This window comes from Musca autumnalis, unplaced genomic scaffold (assembly GCF_047663935.1).
Source record: "Musca autumnalis isolate F117 unplaced genomic scaffold, ASM4766393v1 scaffold_5, whole genome shotgun sequence".
In the NCBI taxonomy this organism is placed as follows: Eukaryota; Metazoa; Arthropoda; class Insecta; order Diptera; family Muscidae; genus Musca; species Musca autumnalis.
Window position 1 is genome coordinate 189,089,294 of NW_027412088.1, and position 21,567 is coordinate 189,110,860.

The window sequence follows — 21,567 nt, forward strand, 5'->3', positions numbered from 1 at the left end:
TTGCAGACATATTTTCTCAGATCTCAGATGGTGCTGGCCAATTGGTCAACTGGAAATTGGCTGAATTCCTTAAGGAGGTGCTTGCCCTACCCGCTGCTGTATATGAATCTCCCACATTCCACTATACGGATGGCCTGGAGGAACAAATCTTCCCCTCGGAGAACAAAATCACCGTCAACGATTTCATGGCAATACTTATGTCTGAGCCCGGCCCTTCGTGCCTGGTGTGGCTACCGCTTTTGCATCGTTTGGCCACGGTAGAAACAATTGTGCATCCGACAATCTGTTCTGTCTGTCACAAGGAAAACTTTACCGGCTTTCGTTATCGTTGTCAACGGTGTCACGCCTACCAATTGTGCCAGGAGTGCTTTTGGCACGGCAAGACATCGTTGAATCATCAAAACGATCACGAGGTAAAAGAGTACTCTAGCTATAAATCGCCCAGCAAACAGATTGGCCATTCGTTGCGCAAAAGTTTCCGATGTGTGCCCGAAAAGACAAGTCAAGTGTTGCCACGATTTCCCGAACAGCCAGAGAAGACGCTGAATTTGTCACACATTGTGCCACCATCGCCATTGCCTTCGCACAATGGTTTCGCCGATCCTTCAATGTTACATGGCCTGGGTGGTCCAGGTGGTATACCAGGCGGAGGAGGAGGTATTGGTGGTCTTCTGTTTGATCGTTCCAGCACCCTCGATTCGAGAGCAACGGGCCGGAGTGTTGATAGTGCCAATGGTGGTGGTACAACGACATCGCGTGTAGCTGCCGCATCGGCCAATGATGAGGAGCATCGTTTAATTGCACGGTATGCAGCTCGTTTGGCCCAAGAGAATCGTGCTGTAAGTTGTGGAAACGAAATTTTTGTTATTTATCCCAAACTTTCCTTACTGCTATCTAAACGTTTTGTGCCTTAGATGGGGACCTCAAAAATCCTTAAAAAAACTCCACGTTTTGTAGCCCAGAAGGTGGGCTCAAAAATTCTTTAAAAAACTGCAGAAGGTGGTTGCGAAAATCCTTTAAAAAACTGCAGAAGGTGGCTTTGAAAACTCCACGTTTTATGCCTTCAAATTTGGCTTCAAAAATCCTTTAAAAACTCCACGTTTTATGCCTTCAAATTTGGCTTCAAAAATCCTTTAAAAACTCCACGTTTTATGCCTTCAAAAATCCTTTAAAAACTCCACGTTTTATGCCTTCAAATTTGGCTTCAAAAATCCTTTAAAAACTCCACGTTTTATGCCTTCAAATTTGGCTTCAAAAATCCTTTAAAAACTCCACGTTTTATGCCTTGGAATTTGGCTTCAAAAATCCTTTAAAAACTCCACGTTTTATGCTTTGGAATTTGGCTTCAAAAATCCTTTAAAAACTCCACGTTTTATGCCTTCAAATTTGGCTTCAAAAATCCTTTAAAAACTCCACGTTTTATGCCTTCAAATTTGGCTTCAAAAATCCTTTAAAAACTCCACGTTTTATGCCTTCGAATTTGGCTTCAAAAATCCTTTAAAAACTCCACGTTTTATGCCTTCAAATTTGGCTTCAAAAATCCTTTAAAAACTCCACGTTTTATGCCTTCAAATTTGGCTTCAAAAATCCTTTAAAAACTCCACGTTTTATGCCTTGGAATTTGGCTTCAAAAATCCTTTAAAAACTCCACGTTTTATGCTTTGGAATTTGGCTTCAAAAATCCTTTAAAAACTCCACGTTTTATGCCTTGGAATTTGGCTTCAAAAATCCTTTAAAAACTTCACGTTTTATGCCTTCAAATTTGGCTTCAAAAATCCTTTAAAAGCTCCACGTTTTATGCCTTCAAATTTGGCTTCAAAAATCCTTTAAAAACTCCACGTTTTATGCCTTCAAATATGGCTTCAAAAATCCTTTAAAAACTCCACGTTTTGTACTCCAGAAAATGGACTCAAAAATCCTTTTAATTCTCCAAGGTTTTGTGCCTTTGAGGTTGGCCCAAAATCCTTTAAAAACTCCACGTTTTATGCCTTCAAATTTGGCTTCAAAAATCCTTTAAAAACTCCACGTTTTATGCCTTCGAATTTGGCTGCAAAAATCCTTTAAAAACTCCACGTTTTATGCCTTCGAATTTGGCTTCAAAAATCCTTTAAAAACTCCACGTTTTGTATCCCAGAAAATTGACACAAAAATCCTTTATATCTCCCAAAGTTTTGTGCCTTTGAGGTTGGCCTAAAATCCTTTAAAAACTCCACCTTTTATGCCTTTGAATTTGGCTTCAAACATCATTTAAAAACACCACGTTTTGTACCCCAGAAAATGGACTCAAAAATCCTTTTAAATCTCCAAGGTTTTGTGCCTTTGAGGTTGGCCTAAAATCCTTTAAAAGCTCCACGTTTTGTGCTTAGAAGGTGTCCATAGCAGTTCTTTAAAAACTCCACGTTTTTTGCCTTAAAAGATGGCCCCAAAAATCCTTAAACAACTCTATCTGTAGATTGTATTTTCCCGGTGACTCATAGTGAAATTTGATGAAGAATATTTCCTCCATTGGCATCATTTTTCTAAATGCAAACGTTGTGGGAGATTTTGATACTTTTCGGAAACGTTTTAACTTACCAAACAAAGTTCAAATAATGTCATGCTTTTTTTAACCAAATTGTTAGGTATGTTTTTAGGGTTATATACTATACCTACAGATTTCGTCTATTCAGTGACCCATAGTAAAATTTGGTGTCGTACATTTTTTCCATTGACACCAAACTCCTCAGATCAAGCATTGTGAAAGATTTTGACATGATTCTGATTCTATTAAAAATAATAGAAAAAGTCAAAAATATAATTTTAACATTGGAACAGTTTGGGGCTCATACTTTATGGTTACAGTATATCTATTGATTTCTTTTGTTCCTTGACCTATCCTCAACTTTCATGTAGAATATTTTCTCCATTGACACTATCCTTCTAAATTCAATCATTGTGAACGATTTTCACATATTTTGGAAACGGGTGTATAAGTCAAAACGGTTGGAAAGGTCATGTTTTTATAATAAAGCTCCACGTTTTGTTCCCCAGAAAATGGACTCAAAAATCCTTTTAAATCTTTGTGCCTTTGAGGTTTGCCTAAAATCCTTTAATAGCTCCACGTTTTGAGCTTAGAAGGTGTCCATAACAGTTCTTTAAAAACTCCGCGTTTTTTGCTTAGAAGATGGCCCCAAAAATCCTTTAAAAACTCTATCTATAGATTGCATTTTCCCGGTGACTCATAGTGAAATTTGATGAAGAATATTTCCTCCATTGGCATCATTTTTCTAAATGCAAACGTTGTGGGAGATTTTGATACTTTTCGGAAACGTTTTAACTTACCAAACAAAGTTCAAATAATGTCATGCTTTTTTCTAACCAAATTGTTAGGTATGTTTTTAGGGTTATATACTATACCTACAGATTTCGTCTATTCAGTGACCCATAGTAAAATTTGGTGTCGTAAATTTTTTCCATTGACACCAACCTCCTCTGGTCAAGCATTATGGAAGATTTTGACATGATTCTGAATCTATTAAAAATAATAGAAAAAGTCAAAAATATAATTTTAACATTGGTACAGTTTGGGGCTCATACTTTATGGTTACATTATATCTATTGATTTCTTTTGTTCCTCGACCTATCCTCAACTTTCATGTAGAATATTTTCTCCATTGACACCACTATCCTTCTAAATTCAATCATTGTGAACGATTTTCACATATTTTGGAAACGCTTTCATAAGTCAAAAAAAAAAAAATCATGTTTTTATAACCAAATTTATAGTTAAGTTTTTCGCGTTATGTTTTATACCTACAGATTTCATCTATTCAGTGACCCATAGTAAAATTTGGTGCAGAACATTTTTTCCTTTGACACCAACCTCCTCTGGTCAAGCATTATGGAAGATTTTGACATGATTCTGAAACTATTTTAAATACGAAAAAAAAATCCAAAATATCTTCTACCTATGCAGTAACTTTGGGACTCATATTTTATGGTCATAAATTATATCTACCGACTTCTTTTGTTCCGTGACCTATCCTAAAATTTCATGTAAAATATTTTCTCCATTGGCATCATCCTTCTAAACTCAGTTATTATGGGAGATTTTGGCATATTTCGGAATCAACACAAAATGAGATAATTTTAGTGTTTTTATAACGTGTATGGGTCAAGGTCATAATTTGTATATAAATCCGTAGTCGGTCTTGGCTTTTCCACGATCTTCCTCTCTAACTTCTCCCTTTCTTAACTTCATTTTAATCCTTTTTTCATTCCCTTTCCTTTTGTTACTTTCAGCCCAGCAATACAAGCAATACCGACAACATTGCCTCGGATAATTCCAGAGCCCAACGTGAACTTATATCTCAACTAGAATGTAAGAATAAAGAAATTATGCGTGAAATTGCCCGACTGAGGCGTCAACAAGAGGCCGAACAAATGGCACCCGAAAATCCAGCTTTAATTAATGAACTGAGAGCTTTGCGACAACGTAAAGGTGAACTGGAGGGCCACTTGGGTGCTCTGCAGGATTCGCGGAGACAACTTATGGAACAGCTGGAGGGTCTTATGCGTATGTTGAAAAATCAACAAACCTCTTCACCCAGATCAACACCAAATTCTAGTCCTCGCTCTGGTAAATCACCACCCATGCCCATGGCTGGCGGCGGCAGTATCTCAGGTGGCAGTGGGGGCCTTAACACATTGGGTACCTCACCCATGGGCTCATTGCTCAATCAACTACCACCCTCGTCTGGACACAGCATGTTAGGCAGTGCATCAGCAGCTGGTAATGTGTTGCGCATGCAGCAGGCCTCACCCTTAAATCAAAATCAATTTGGTCAAAATCCTTTAGATTCAGCGGATTCACGTGGTGGTGGTGGGGGTTTTAATGCCAATGGAAGTGGAAGTGAGTATAAACTATGGGCTTAACATTTGTTTTCTCTCTTTTTGTAAACTGTAAACAATTTTTATACGAATTTTTATACGATTTTGTTCAAAAAAATTTCTAGGGAAAGAAAAGGGCTTTTACATTTCTTTTGATTTTTCGTTGTTTGTAAGGCCTTTTTTTAAGATTAGAGTTAATCACTTTTTGTTAACAGTTGATGTAGCTGAATATTTTAATCTTGACTCTGTAACAAATGACCCTAACGATCACGAAAGTGACCATGCAAATGCTTCTTCTCCTCATGAAGATCGACAAACATCACATGAAACAAAAAATGAAGTCCAAAATTCTTCTATAGATATGTTATCGACACTTCTTAATGATCTCAATACAGGTAAATCATTGCAAATGCTTTTTGTTGTTTTTTTTTCGATTCAATTTGCTGGCTAGCCATGCCTCCTGCTCCTCCTCCTCTTAGCATAGAATCAAATCAAATCACATCATTCATTATTTTTCTGGCTATTTTAAACATGCAGTAGTTTGGGCTATTTAAATACTGCAACCTTCCACCTAAACACACACACACATAAATGTTTCTTATCGCCAACAGCTTTCTACAATTGTAGTCTCCTTGTTATATGGTTATTCTTTCTATATAAGGACAAATTTAAATGTTTCTAAATGTTTCCTTTATCCTTGAATATGTGTGTGTTGTGGACGCGTATTTTGTGTGCTTAACAAAAAAACAATAAATAAACGTTTTTGCAGTACAAGCAATTAAACCTTCTTCTCAGAGCCGTTTTATATTGCCTTTAGGTAAGTGTTTTCTAAATCCAAACCATATTTTTATCCAGCTCTCTTTAAATGTTGTTGTGCGATGAGGGGGATTTAAGGATTTTGTTTGCTATTGAATAATATTGGTAATATCTAAGGTGCAATGTCTGGCTTAATTAAGGGGTTTTCATGGATCGCATCAAAGTAAATGTGGCCAAAAATATTTTCTTTTTTTTAAATACCACTTTGTTCTCTTAGTTTTTTATGGTTATACATTATCGCTACAGATTTCATTTGCTCGGTGACCCATAGTGAAAATTGTTGTAGAATATTTTTTCCATTAGCATCATCCTCCTAAAATCAAACTATATTGAAAATTTTGATATAATTCGAAAAATCTTTAGTTACAGAAAATGAAACAAATGTCATGTTTTCCGAATCAATTTGTAACGTATGTTTTTAGGGTTATATGTTATACCTACAGATTTCATCTATTCACTGACCTATAGTAAAATTTGACTGAGAACATTTATTCCATTGACACCCACCTTCTAAGATCAAGCATTGTGTAAGATTTTGGCATGATAAAAAACTATTAATAACACTGTGCAACAAAATTCAAATTTTTTCAAAATAATGGAAAAAAACCGAGTACATTATGAAAGTAGAGCTAAAAATATGAGACACGTATATCGGCGTTTTTAAAGTTTACGTCGGAAAGTAACCAAAATAGGCGGGGCAAATTCCGCCCATTTTTAAATTTTTCGAAATATTCGAGTTTAGATATCTTGGAATCCTTGCATTTCAGGTATATAGTGTCGTTGGCAACTTTACTAAGGAGGGTGTGGGAAATATTTTTGTTAAAAATTTTAACCCTCATGCGGTTCAACAAAGGGGTCTTTTTTGTCCTTTTTTTCGAAAATCTTTCCAAAACTCATTAAAAATGTGATCGTATCAAATCCGAATATTCTACAAAATTGTTCGCCATACAATTTTACTATAGGTCTCAGAATACACCAAATCTGTAGCTATTATCTAATCGCCAGGAATCTCTAAAAATGAAAAACACGTTTTAGGGTTAAAGTCGGACTTCATTTGAGTTTATTCAAAATTGTCCCACAAAACATAATTTTAGAGAGATGATGTCAGAGACAAAAATATTCTTCGTCAAATTTTACAATAGGTCACCAAAGAAACGAAATGTCTATTTACATTCTATAGCATGAAAATATTAGTATCAACTTTGCTGAAAAAACATGAATATATTTTCCAAGTTTTTTGATGAAAATTTTTTCTTTCTTTTTTCTAGTTGATACATGGAAGTAATATAAAACTTGGTTATAGGTGAAAAGTGTCAAAGGATGAAAAATTCTACACAAAATTTCACTATGAGTTTCAAAATAAACCATATATCTATGTACACTATTTCCTTAAAAAAATTAGATTACAAATTTATATATATTAGGATGAAATTATATGTTTTAATTTTGGACAGTTAATTTTACATAAATCCATACTGGATCAAAATCTAGCAAAATCCTTTACTTTTTGGGAATATTGTTAAAGAAAGAAATATTCCAAATGAAATTTCATTATGAGTCTCTGAATAAAAGAAATCTGTAGCCATAACATATAACATTCTTAGCAGCACTTGTTTTTGATATATAGGTTTTAAGGCCATATTTCCCAATTTTCATTTTTCACCACAACTGTTTTTAAAGCTGTTTAAATTGAACGCACAACATCTTCTGTATGAATTTATAACGAAAAACCATCAATAAGATATTTATATTTCTCAATCACAACGACAACCTGTATGAAAATTGGAAAATATGGCCCTAAAACCTATATATCAAAAACAAGTGCTGCTAAGAGTGTTATATGATATGGCTACAGATTTCTTTTATTCAGAGACTCATAATGAAATTTCATTTGGAACATTTCTTTCTTTAACAATATTCCCAAAAAGTAAAGGATTTTGCTAGATTTTGGTCCAGTATGGATTTATGTAAAATTAACTGTCCAAAATTAAAACATATAATTTCATCCTAATATATATATAAATTTGTAATCTAATTTTTTTAAGGAAATAGTGTACATAGATTTATGGTTTATTTTGAAACTCATAGTGAAATTTTGTGTAGAATTTTTCATCCTTTGACACTTTTCACCTATAACCAAGTTTTATATTACTTCCATGTATCAACTAGAAAAAAGAAGGAAAAATTTTTCATCAAAAAAATTGGGAAATATTTTCATGTTTTTTCAGCAAAATTGATGCTGATATTTTCATGCTATATAATGTAAATAGACATTTCGTTTCTTTGGTGACCTATTGTAAAATTTGACGAAGAATATTTTTGTCTCTGACATCATCTCTCTAAAATTATGTTTTGTGGGACAATTTTGAATAAACTCAAATGAAGTCCGACTTTAACCCTAAAACGTGTTTTTCATTTTTGGAGATTCCTGGCGATTAGACAAGAGTTACAGATTTGGTGTATTCTGAGACCTATAGTAAAATTGTATGGCGAACAATTTTGTAGAATATTCGGATTTGATACGATCACATTTTTAATGAGTTTTTGAAAGATTTTCGAAAAAAGGACAAAAAAGACACCTTTGATGAACCGCATGAGGGTTAAAATTTTTAACAAAAATATTTCCCACACCTTCCTAAGTAAAGTTGCCAAAGACACTATATACCTGAAATGCAAGGATTCCAAGATATCTAAACTCGAATATTTCGAAAAAATTAAAAATGGGCGGAACTTGTCACTTATTCCTTATAACTTTCCGACGTAAACTTTAAAAACGCCGATACACGTGTCTAATATTTTTAGCTCTACTTTCATAATCTACTCGATTTTCCTTGTCATTTTTTTTTTGTTGTCGCACAATGTAATAATACAAAATCAAAAATTTCATCTCATCATTGCTGTAACTTATATCTACAGATTTACTTTGTTCCGTAACCTATACTAAAATTATATGTAGAATACTTACTCCATTGATGCCTCCCATACTTCTAAATTTCAATATTGTATTAGATTTTGAACCATATCGAAACCAAATTTTATAACGCAAAAATGTATAAAATTTCATGTTATTATCTCCAAATTGTTTGTTACTTTTTATCGGATATATACTAAAGTTATTGATTCCTTTTTGCTCGGTGACTCATAGCGAAATTTGATGTAGAATATATTCTCCATTGGCATGATTCTTCTAAAATCTTATCTTATTGAAAATTTCGATACATTTCGAAAACGATTTAGTTACAGATAACTAAATTAAAAGTCACGTTTTTATAAACAAATTGTTAGGTATGTTTTTACGGTTAAATGTGGTACCTACCGATTTTATCTGTTCGGTGACCTATAGTAAAATTTGATGAAGAACATCTTTTCCTTTGACACCAACCTCCTAAGATCATGAATTGTGGTAGGTTTCAGCATGATTCTGAAATGACTAAAAATGAGAATAAAAATGGCAAATATCATCTTATTAGTGCAGCAACTTTGGGACTCAAATTTTATGGTTATATCTTATATCTTCGGATTTTTTTGTTCCGTAACCTGTATTGAAATTCGATGTAGAATATTTTCTTCATTGGCAGCATCTTTCAAAAATGTAATTATTGTAGAATATTTTGACACATTTCGGAAACCACACAAAATGTGATAATTGTATTTTTCATAACCAAATATTTGGGTATGTTTTTACGGTTTTATTAGATACCTACAGATTTCTTCTCTTCAGTGATCTATACTGAAATTCGATGTAGTGTATTTTCTTTATTGACACCTTCCTTCTAAATTCAATCATTGTGGGAGATTTGGGCACATTTTGAAAAAGATTTTATAAGATAAAAAAGAGGTAATAAAACCATTATATAATATATGTGGGTCGAGGTTATAATTTGAGCATAAATCCGGAGTTGTTGTTGTTGTAACAGTGTTTTATTATTATGTTTGTTTGTTCGTTCTCCTGTTTAATCTGGCTCTGGGTCTATCTCCAGTTCCAGCAAGATGGCTACTTCGATGGGATGTAACCACAGATCCACTGGAGTCAGATGAGTAGACCTTGGCGGGGCAGTTGATTAGGTGCTTAGTATCGTGCGGGCCCATGTCGCATACTGGGCAGATGTCTTGCACGGTGCGATCTATTCCCGCCCAATAGGAATTTAGGCGACTGCAATATCCCGAGCGTAGTTGAGCCAAAACTACTCTAGTTTGTCGTGGCAGCTGACGCTCTTCAGCTGCGATAGATGGGGGATAGATGGACCGCCGTCTCTAGACCAAGAAATATCTTTCTTGATATGCCTGGGTGTATCGGTGGCCAGCAGATGGTGATTGGGATGGCTCTCACGGTAACACCCGAGCAAGTACTGCAACGATAGCGTCTCAAAGGCTTTTGATAAGTCAAGCGCCACCATCATTGTTCTATCGCACGGCCGTCTCTGGTTGAGTCCTTTACAGATATATGTGGTAATGGCGTGCAGCGCTGTTGTCGTGCTATGCTGCTTACGGAATCCATGCTGATGATCGGCAACTTGATAGCTATTTCTGATACTGGGGAAGACTAAGGCCTCAAGGATCTTTGCTACGGGCGACAAAATCGAAATCGGCCTGTACGATTCACTTTTGCTGGCATCCTTGCCTGGCTTCCGTAGTGGGACCACCCTGCCCATTTTTCAGACTTCGGGAACAACGAGGGTGGCTAGCGACAAGTTGAAGACTTTGGTGAGATACTCGACTCCCGGCTCATCCAGCTGCTTCAACATTACCATGGAGATTCCATCAGGGCCCAACGCTTTGGATGATTTAGCGTTCCTGATGGCATTGGCAACAACATCCATGGTAAATTGTGGTGGTTCATCCTCGGCAGGAAGAGATCTGATGCGACGTAATACTCCTCTCTTCGCCCTGTCACTCTCGGAATGCTCGACAAACTGTCAATTGAAATAACTTGCGCACCTCTTCGGGTCAATCAACGTTACGTCGCCAAACGTGACTGAGGTCCTATCTTCCCTTCTTCCAGGGTTCGAGAGTGACTTAACCGTTGCCCACAATTCACCTATACCGGCTCCAATGTTGCAACTCTTCAGATGATTTAACCACTTGTTCCGCTTGTGCTCGCTGACCAGCCTGTTAACTTCCGGTGCCAGCTCCCTGACTCTGGGGTCATTAGGGTTGGTTCGGCGAAGCTCATCACGCTCATTTGCTAATCCCGTCGCCTCTGCTGGGAAGTTCGGTCTTACTTCGGGTATTCGACCAGCAGGGATATGGCGAGCGGCTGCAGCAGTGATGATGTCTCGGAACGTCCTTTCCGCTACCCGAACATCAGAAGGATTGGGCAGTTCTCTGAAGCGCTGATTGGTGAACTCTCTCAAAACCCGGCCAATCAGCTTTCTTATGATTGACGAATGTGCGGCGTTCAGAGGTAATGAAATCGGGTGGTCTGCTAATGGAGACAATTATGGGGAGATGGTCTGATCCAAGCGAAATGACGGGGTGCCAGGTAACGTCATTTGTCAGACCAGGTGACACGATGGTTATGTCTGGTGAGCTGTGACACTCTCCTTTAATTCTGGTAGGGGCGTCCTCATTGACCGTGCAAAACATAGTGAGGTTATAAAGAAAATTTACAGTATTTATACCCTACACCACCCTGTGATAAGGGTATTATGTGTTAGTGCATTTGTATGTAACATGCCTAAGGAAAAGAGATAGACCCATAGTTCCTTCTAGGGATATGCATAGAATCACTTTCTGAGTCGATTTATGGAAAAGTCATCTCCGGTGAACTTTTGTTTAGGAAATGTCATTTCCGATAAAATTTTGCATAGGAAAAGTCATATCCGGTGGTCTTTTGTTATGGAAAAGTCATCTCCGGTGAACTTTTGTATAGGAAAAGTCATCTCCGGTGAACTTTTGTATGGGAAAAGTCATCTCCGGTGAACTTTTGTATGGGAAAAGTCATCTCCGGTGAACTTTTGTATTGGGAAAATCATCTCCGGTGAACTTTTGTATGGGAAAAGCCATCTCCGGTGAACTTTTGTATTGGAAAAGTCATCTCCGGTGAACTTTTGTATGGGAAAGTCATCTCCGGTGAACTTTTGTATTGGGAAAATCATCTCCGGTGAAATTATGCATTGGAAAAATCATCTCCGGTGAACTTTTGTATAGGAAAAGTCATCTCCGGTGAACTTTTGTTATGGAAAAGTCATCTCCGGTGAACTTTTGTATGGGAAAAGTCATCTCCGGTGAACTTTTGTATGGGAAAAGTCATCTCCGGTGAACTTTTGTATTGGAAAAATCATCTCCGGTGAACTTATGCATTGGAAAAATCATCTCCGGTGAACTTTTGTATGGGAAAAGTCATCTCCGGTGAACTTTTGTATGGGAAAAGTCATCTCCGGTGAACTTTTGTATGGGAAAAGTCATCTCCGGTGAACTTTTGTATGGGAAAGGTCATCTCCGATGAACTTTTGTATTTGAAAAGTCAACATACAGGTCGCATTTATTGTTCGATTTGGCTGAAAATTGGGGAAGGTCATTTTTTTAGCCTAATGAAGAACGCTATTGCTTTTAGTGAAAATTGGTTCATATTTGGATATAGCTCCCATATATATTTTCGACCGATTTGAAGTATTTGATGCACCGAAGACGCTGTATCTGTCCAATTTTGATGAAATTTGGAATGTGTTACGGAATTAGGTCTATAGATAAATGTGCCAAATTATATCAAAATCGGATTTGGATATAGCTCCCATATATATTATCGCCCGATTTAAGGTATTTGATGCACCAAAGACGCTATGTATGTCTAATTTTGATGAAATTTGGAATGTGTGACGGTGTTTGGTCTAGGAATATATGTGCCAAATTATATCAAAATCGGTTCAGATTTGGATATAGCTCCCATATAAATTTTCGACCGATTTTTGGTATTTGGTGCACGAAAGACGTTATATATGTCCGATCTCAATGAAATATGGAATGTGTTACCGAATTAGGTCTGCAGATAAATGTGCCAAATTATATCAAAATCGGTTCAGATTTGGATATAGCTCCCATATAAATTTTCGACCGATTTTTGGTATTTGGTGCACGAAACACGTTATATATGTCCGATCTCAATGAAATATGGAATGTGTGACGGAATTTGGTCTAGGAATAAGTGTGCCAAATTTGATCGAAATCGGTTCGGATTTGGATATAGCTCCCATATATATTTTTGGTCGATTTTTGGTATTTGGTGCACGAAGCACGTTATATACACATATGTGTGACGGAATTTGGTCTAGAAATAAGTGTGCCAAATTATATCGAAATCGGTTCAGATTTGGATATAGCTCCCATATAAATTTTCGCCCGATTTTATTTATTTGGTGCACGAAAGACGTTATATATGTCCGATCTCAATGAAATATGGAATGTGTGACGGAATTTGGTCTAGAAATAAGTGTGCCAAATTATATTAAAATCGGTTCAGATTTGGATATAGCTCCCATATAAATTTTCGACCGATTTTTGGTATTTGGTGCACGAAAGACGTTATATATGTCCGATCTCAATGAAATATGGAATGTGTGACGGAATTTGGTCTAGAAATAAGTGTGCCAAATTATATCGAAATCGGTTCAGATTTGGATATAGCTCCCATATAAATTTTCGCCCGATTTTAGTTATTTGGTGCACGAAAGACGTTATATATGTCCGATCTCAATGAAATATGGAATGTGTGACGGAATTTGGTCTAGAAATAAGTGTGCCAAATTATATTAAAATCGGTTCAGATTTGGATATAGCTCCCATATATATTTTTGGCCGATTTTTGGTATTTGGTGCACGAAACACGTTATATAAGTCCGATCTCAATGAAATATGGAATGTGTGACGGAATTTGGTCTAGAAATAAGTGTGCCAAATTTTATCGAAATCGGTTTGGATTTGGATATAGCTCCCATATATATTTTCGCCCGATTTAAGGTATTTGGTGCACGAAACACGTTATATATGTCCGATCTCAATGAAATATGGAATGTTTGACGGAATTTGGTCTAGAAATAAGTGTGCCAAATTTTATCGAAATCGGTCCGGAGTTGGATATAGCTCCCATATATATTTTTGGCCGATTTGAAGTATTTGATGCACGAAAGACGTTATATATGTGCGATCTCAATGAAATATGGAATGTGTGACGGAATTTGGTCTAGAAATAAGTGTGCCAAATTATAACAAAATCGGTTCAGATTTGGATATAGCTCCCATATATATTTTTGGCCGAGTTTTGGTATTTGGTGCACTAAACACGCTGTGTCTATCCAATTTTGATGAAATTTGGAATGTGTTACGGAATTTGGTCTAGAAATAAGTGTGCCAAATTATATCAAAATCGGTTCAGATTTGGATATAGCTCCCATATATATTTTTGGCCGATTTTTGGTATTTGGTGCACGTAACACGTTATATATGTCCGATCTCAATGAAATATGGAATGTGTGACGGAATATGGTCTAGAAATAAGTGTGCCAAATTATATCAAAATCGGTTCAGATTTGGATATAGCTCCCATATAAATGTTCGACCGATTTTTGGTATTTGGTGCACGAAAGACGTTATATATGTCCGATCTCAATAAAATTTGGAATGTGTGACGGAATTTGGTCTAGAAATAAGTGTGCCAAATTTTATCGAAATCGGTTCAGATTTGGATATAGCTCCCATATATATTTTCGACCGATTTGAAGTATTTGGTGCACGAAAGACGTTATATATGGCCGATCTCAATGAAATTTGGAATGTGTGACGGAATTTGGTCTAGAAATAAGTGTGCCAAATTATATCAAAATCGGTTCAGATTTGGATATAGCTCCCATATAAATTTTCGACCGATTTTTGGTATTTGGTGCACGAAACACGTTATATATGTCCGATCTCAATGAAATTTGGAATGCGTGACGGAATTTGGTCTAGAAATAAGTGTGCCAAATTATATCAAAATCGGTTCAGATTTGGATATAGCTCCCATATATATTTTTGGCCGATTTTTGGTATTTGGTGCACGAAAGACGTTATATATATCCGATCTCAATGAAATTTGGAATGTGTTACGGAATTAGGTCTATAAATAAATGTGCCAAATTATATCAAAATCGATTCAGATTTGCATATAGCTCCCATATAAATTTTCGACCTATTTTTGGTATTTGGTGCACGAAACACGTTATATATGTCCGTTCTCAATGAAATATGGAATGTTTGACGGGATTTGGTCTAGGAATAAGTGTGCCAAATTTGATCGAAATCGGTTCGGATTTGGATATAGCTCCCATATATATTATCGCCCGATTTAAGGTATTTGATGCACCAAGGACTCTGTGTACGTCTAATTTTGATGAAATTTGGAATGTGTTACGGAATTAGGTCTATAGATAAATGTGCCAAATTGTATCAAAATCGGTTCAGATTTGCATATAGCTCCCATATAAATTTTCGACCGATTTTTGGCATTTGGTGCACGAAAGACGTTATATATGTCCGATCTCAATGAAATTTGGAATGTGTTACGGAATTAGGTCTATAGATAAATGTGCCAAATTATATCAAAATCGGTTCAGATTTGGATATAGCTCCCATATAAATTTTCGACCGATTTTTGGTATTTGGCGCACGAAACACGTTATATATGTCCGATCTCAATGAAATTTGAAATGTGTGACGGAATTTGGTCTAGAAATAAGTGTGCCAAATTATATCAAAATCGATTCAGATTTGGATATAGCTCCCATATAAATTTTCGACCGATTTGAAGTATTTGATGCCCCAAACACGCTGTATCTGTCCAATTTTGATGAAATTTGGAATGCGTGATGGAATTTGGTCTAGAAATAAGTGTGCCAAATTATAACAAAATCGGTTCAGATTTGGATATAGCTCCCATATAAATTTTCGACCGATTTTTGGTATTTGGTGCACGAAACACGTTATATATGTCCGATCTCAATGAAATTTGAAATGTGTGACGGAATTTTGTCTAGAAATAATTGTGCCAAATTTTATCGAAATCGGTTCGGATTTGGATATGGCTCCCATATATATTTTCGCCCGATTTAAGGTATTTGATGCACCAAAGACGCTGTATCTGTCCAATTTTGATGAAATTTGAAATATGTGACGGTGTTTGGTCTAGAAATAATTGTGCCAAATTTTATCAAAATCGGTTCAGATTTGGATATAGCTCCCATATAAATTTTCGACCGATTTTTGGTATTTGGTGCACGAAACACGTTATATATGTCCGATCTCAATGAAATATGGAATGTGTGATGGAATTTGGTCTAGAAATAAGTGTGCCAAATTATAACAAAATCGGTTCAGATTTGGATATAGCTCCCATATATATTTTCGCCCGATTTAAGGTATTTGATGCACCAAACACGTTATATATGTCCGATCTCAATGAAATATGGAATGTGTGACGGAATTTGGTCTAGAAATAAGTGTGCCAAATTATATCAAAATCGGTTCAGATTTGGATATAGCTCCAATACATATTTTCGCCCGATTTAAGGTATTTGGTGCACGAAAGACGTTATATATGTCCGATCTCAATGAAATATGGAATGAGTGACGGAATTTGGTCTAGAAATAATTGTGCCAAATTTTATCGAAATCGGTTCAGATTTGGATATAGCTCCCATATTAATTTTCGACCGATTTTTGGTATTTGGTGCACGAAACACGTTATATATGTCCGATCTTAATAAAATATGGAATGTGTGACGGAATTTGGTCTAGAAATAAGTGTGCCAAATTTTATCGAAATCGGTTCAGATTTGGATATAGCTCCCATATAAATTTTCGACCGATTTTTGGTATTTGGTGCACGAAAGACGTTATATATGTCCGATCTCAATGAAATTTGGAATGTGTGACGGAATTTGGTCTAGAAATAAGTGTGCCAAATTTTATCGAAATCGTTTCAGATTTGCATATAGCTCCCATATGTATTTTCGCCCGATTTGAGGTATTTGGTGCACGAAACACGTTATATATGTCCGATCTCAATGAAATATGGAATGTGTGACGGAATTTGATCTAGAAATAAGTGTGCCAAATTATATCAAAATCGGTTCAGATTTGGATATAGCTCCCATATAAATTTTCGACCGATTTTTGGTATTTGGTGCACGATAGACGTTATATACGTCCGATCTCAATGAAATATGGAATGTGTGACGGAATTTGGTCTAGAAATAAGTGTGCCAAATTATATCAAAATCGTTTCAGATTTGCATATAGCTCCCATATATATTTTTGGCCGATTTTTGGTATTTGGTGCACGAAACACGTTATATATGTCCGATCTCAATGAAATATGGAATGTGTGACGGAATTTGGTCTAGAAATAAGTGTGCCAAATTTTATCGAAATCGGTTCAGATTTGGATATAGCTCCCATATATATTTTCGTCCGATTTTTGGTATTTGGTGCACGAAAGACGTTATATATGTCCGATCTCAATGAAATATGGAATGTGTGACGGAATTTGGTCTAGAAATAATTGTGCCAAATTTTATCGAAATCGGTTCAAATTTGGATATAGCTCCCATATATATTTTCGACCGATTTGAAGTATTTGATGCACCAAACACGCTGTATCTGTCCAATTTTGATGAAATTTGGAATGTGTTACCGAATTAGGTCTGCAGATAAATGTGCCAAATTATATCAAAATCGGTTCAGATTTGGATATAGCTCCCATATAAATTTTCGACCGATTTTTGGTATTTGGTGCACGAAAGACGTTAAATATATCCAATCTCAATGAAATATGGAATGGGTGACGGAATTTGGTCTAGAAATAAGTGTGCCAAATTATATCAAAATCGGTTCAGATTTGGATATAGCTCCCATATATATTTTTTGGCCGACTTTTGGTATTTGGTGCACGAAAGACGTTATATATGTCCGATCTCAATGAAATATGGAATGTGTGACGGAATTTAGTCTAGAAATAAGTGTGCCAAATTATAACAAAATCGGTTCAGATTTGGATATAGCTCCCATATAAATTTTCGACCGATTTTTGGTATTTGGTGCACCAAACACGCTGTATCTGTCCAATTTTGATGAAATTTGGAATGTGTGACGGAATTTGGTCTAGAAATAAGTGTGCCAAATTATATCAAAATCGGTTCAGATTTGGATATAGCTCCCATATATATTTTTGGCCGATTTTTGGTATTTGGTGCACGAAAGACGTTATATATGTCCGATCTCAATGAAATATGGAATGTGTGACGGAATTTGGTCTAGAAATAATTGTGCCAAATTTTATCGAAATCGGTTCAGATTTGGATATAGCTCCCATATATATTTTCGACCGATTTGAAGTATTTGATGCACCAAAGACGCTATGTATGTCTAATTTTGATGAAATTTGAAATGTGTGACGGTGTTTGGTCTAGAAATATATGTGCCAAATTATATCGTAATCTGTTCACATTTGGATTTAGCTCCCATATATATTTTACCTATTCACAGTGGTGTAGGGTATCATATAGTCGGCCCCGCCCGACTTTGATGCCTTCCTTACTGGTTTTTTGTTGCAAAATTCTCTGATTTCTATAATATGTCTTTATTTGATAAACCTTGTTGAGGAATCTAATCATTTCGCTTGCAAAAAATTCATGGGAAAAAAACTTTGTCGTTTATAACCTCACTTTACAAAAATTAAGTAAATAAATAAAATTAAAAATAATGTCAAGACACAACTACTTGGTCAATTTTTAAAAGTAAATTCAATACTTTATGATATGGGCCAGCTGCGATTGCCCAACTCCCCTCCCTCACTTGGTTACTTTTGATATTTCAAATTAAAATTTGAAGTTATGATGTCCAATTCATGTATGGTACTTAACTCTTTTTCTAAATTTAGTTGTCTAAGCATGTCCAAAACTTGTTTCTTAAATCCCCCCTCACTTCACAACACTACCGGGAGATGTTTTTGTTATTTCGTGTCTCCAGCACAACTCCCCAATATCTTTTGGTGAATGAGTTTTACTTTGCAATGATTTTTCTTTCCAACTTTGTTTTAGATTACTTTCCCAATAGACGTAAAAGACATAAACACTGCAATTGTTAGATTACACTTCTTCTCTTCCACCATCTTTCGTGTGCTACATACTTTCGATTCTGCTGCAATTTCTTTGTGTAAACTTTCATCTCTATCTATTTTTCAACATGCAAAAGATATATTTGAAAAAATGCTTTACAATATTGTATTGGATAAAAAAATATATACACAACAAACATATACACCACACACATATATACTCTCTCTCTATCTCTTACACTATACATATATAAATATTATTAATGCATTTGCAATGCCAGTAGAGTTGCTACGTCACATAGAAGGTGATGAATCAGCCGAAGATATTGAGGAAAATGAAGGAGAAGAAGACGAGGCTTACGATGATTTCGATTTGGATTATAATTTTGGTTTAAATCTAGGCGATAGTAGTGGTATGTCTTCAAGTATACGACAACTGCAACTGCAACAACAGCAGCAACAACAACAACAACAGCATTCTCAGCAGCTGCAACACCAATTACACTCCACTTCCGACCATGATTTCCTTGGATCAATGGCAGCAGCCTTAGCCCAGGGTGGTGGCAATCCACACTTGATGTTAAAAGATCTTGAATATCGTCTCGATCATGATTCCGAGGTTGAATTAGATTCTGATTTTGACATTGATGAAGAACATGCCCACATTAATCGTGTCATGGGTTACAAACATTATCCCGAGGTACTCATAGATGATGCAGATGCTGGCTTTCCTCTGTTGCATGAAATCGGTGAGACAATCGATGAATTGCAGTTGATTATGCACGCCCATCTTTTAAAATATAGTTTGAGTTTATAAAAAAAAAAAAACAAATTTATAACTTACCAATTGTTGTAATTGTACCACCACCAAAAAAACCAAAAAAGCAAAACCAAAGGTATATGTTTTTGTTGTTATTTTCTCTTAATACCCCTATCAATTTGAAATCATGTTCCATTTGCTCAAGTTCCTTTGGTAATTTGTTAGAAATATTGTTGATATTGTTGTTCTTTTCACATTAGCAAAATCTCAACATTTTCATGTTTCCGTTTTGCCTATCGAAATCGAACGCTTTCCTTCTTTTTAGCCTAGCCTATCATCATCTTATAGTTGTTTGTAAATATCTACATACATACATACTCGTACATGTGTTGTTGTTTGTTGCCTCCTTCTATTTTTCTCTGTTAAAAAAAAATATAAACATACCACCACCAACCATACCACCATATAAAATAGTATTTAGAGCCTATTTCGCCTAATCTGTTTTGTTTTTGGACCCATTTCTTTTACTTCACACAGTGTAAAGATCCATTAAAGATTCCTCCAATTGAAAACCTGAGATCAAAACCTCATAATTTTTCAACATCCAGCGTATATACATATTTAGAAAATGTAGTTGTCAGTCTCGTCCATACAAAAAGCTCAAGACAACAGTGCTACAGTCTACTAGAAAAACAAAACATACTTATAAAATGACCCAGCAGACTACAAAGTGGGGAAATATATAGACACATAACCTTAAAAAAGTGGAGGTTATAAACAAAATTTGTATAAAATGGCGTGATTACATAAAATTTTAACGCCATCTGCCACTCCTTGTAAAAAAATTCCCCATTTCCCTTTCAAAAAGAAATGCAAAGAAAAAGACCTTCGTTTATAACCTCATTTTATAAAAAAAAAAAAAGGAAAATCTATGCGGTAAGACACTACAACTTGGTCAATTTAAAAGAAAATACAATACTTTTAAAAAAACACAAGAGACATGCCCCAATGTGTGACTAATAACACTGTGCAACAAAATTCAATTTTTTTCAAAATGATGGGAAAAACCGTGTAGATAGATTATGAAAGTAGAGCTAAAAATATGAGACACGTGTATCGGCGTTTTTAAAGCTTACGTCGGAAAGTAACCGAAATAGGCGGGGCAAGTTCCGCCCATTTTTAAATTTTTCGAAATATTCGAGTTTAGATATCTTGGAATCCTTGCATTTCAGGTATATAGTGTCTTTGGCAACTTTATTTAGGAGGGTTTGGGAAATATTTTTGTTAAAAATTTTAACCCTCATGCGGTTCATCAAAGGGGTCTTTTTTGTCCTTTTTTCGAAAATCTTTCAAAAACTCATTAAAAATGTGATCGTATCAAATCCAAATATTCTACAAAATTGTTCGCCATAAAATTTTACTATAGGTCTCAGAATACACCAAATTTGTAACTCTTGTCTAATCGCCAGGAATCTCTAAAAATGAAAAACACGTTTTAGGGTTAAAGTCGGACTTCATCTGAGTTTATTCAAAATTGTCCCACAAAACATAATTTTAGAGAGATGATGTCAGAGACAAAAATATTCTTCGTCAAATTTCACCATAGGTCACTAAAGAAATGAAATGTCTATTTACATTCTATAGCATGAAAATATTCTATAGCATGTATGAAAATTGGAAAATATGGCCCTAAAACCTATATACTAAAAACAAGTGCTGCTAAGAATGTTATATGTTATGGCTACAGATTTCTTTTATTCAGAGACGCATAATGAAATTTCATTTGGAACATTTCTTTCTTTAACAATATTCCCAAAAAGTGAAGGATTTTGCTAGATTTTGATCCAGTATAGAATTATGTAAAATTAACAGTCCAAAATTAAAACATATAATTTCATCCTAATATATATAAATTTGTAATCTAAATTTTTTAAGGAAATAGTATGCATAGATTTATGGTTTATTTTGAAACTTATATTGAAATTTTGTGTAGAATTTTTCATTCTTTGACACTTTTCACCTATAACCAAGCTTT

At 35.3% G+C, this 21,567-nt stretch overlaps 1 protein-coding gene across 11 annotated transcripts in view; it reads left to right on the forward strand.

Annotated features, from left to right (window-relative positions):
* Nucleotides 1-21,567, forward strand: part of Dyb (Dystrobrevin) — a 70,199-nt gene that overhangs the window by 35,450 nt on the left and 13,182 nt on the right. Inside the window, exons 3-7 of one of the 11 annotated variants that reach the window (XM_073988680.1) lie at nt 7-839; nt 4,282-4,891; nt 5,085-5,264; nt 5,639-5,686; nt 18,756-19,668. In XM_073988680.1, coding sequence (XP_073844781.1) covers nt 7-839; nt 4,282-4,891; nt 5,085-5,264; nt 5,639-5,686; nt 18,756-18,802 — 1,718 coding nt within the window. In that variant the 3' untranslated portion in view covers nt 18,803-19,668. Of the gene's footprint in view, nt 1-6; nt 840-4,281; nt 4,892-5,084; nt 5,265-5,638; nt 19,669-21,567 lie in introns of those variants that run through there. The other 10 variants (XM_073988679.1, XM_073988671.1, XM_073988669.1 and 7 more) reach the window with 10 other exon arrangements.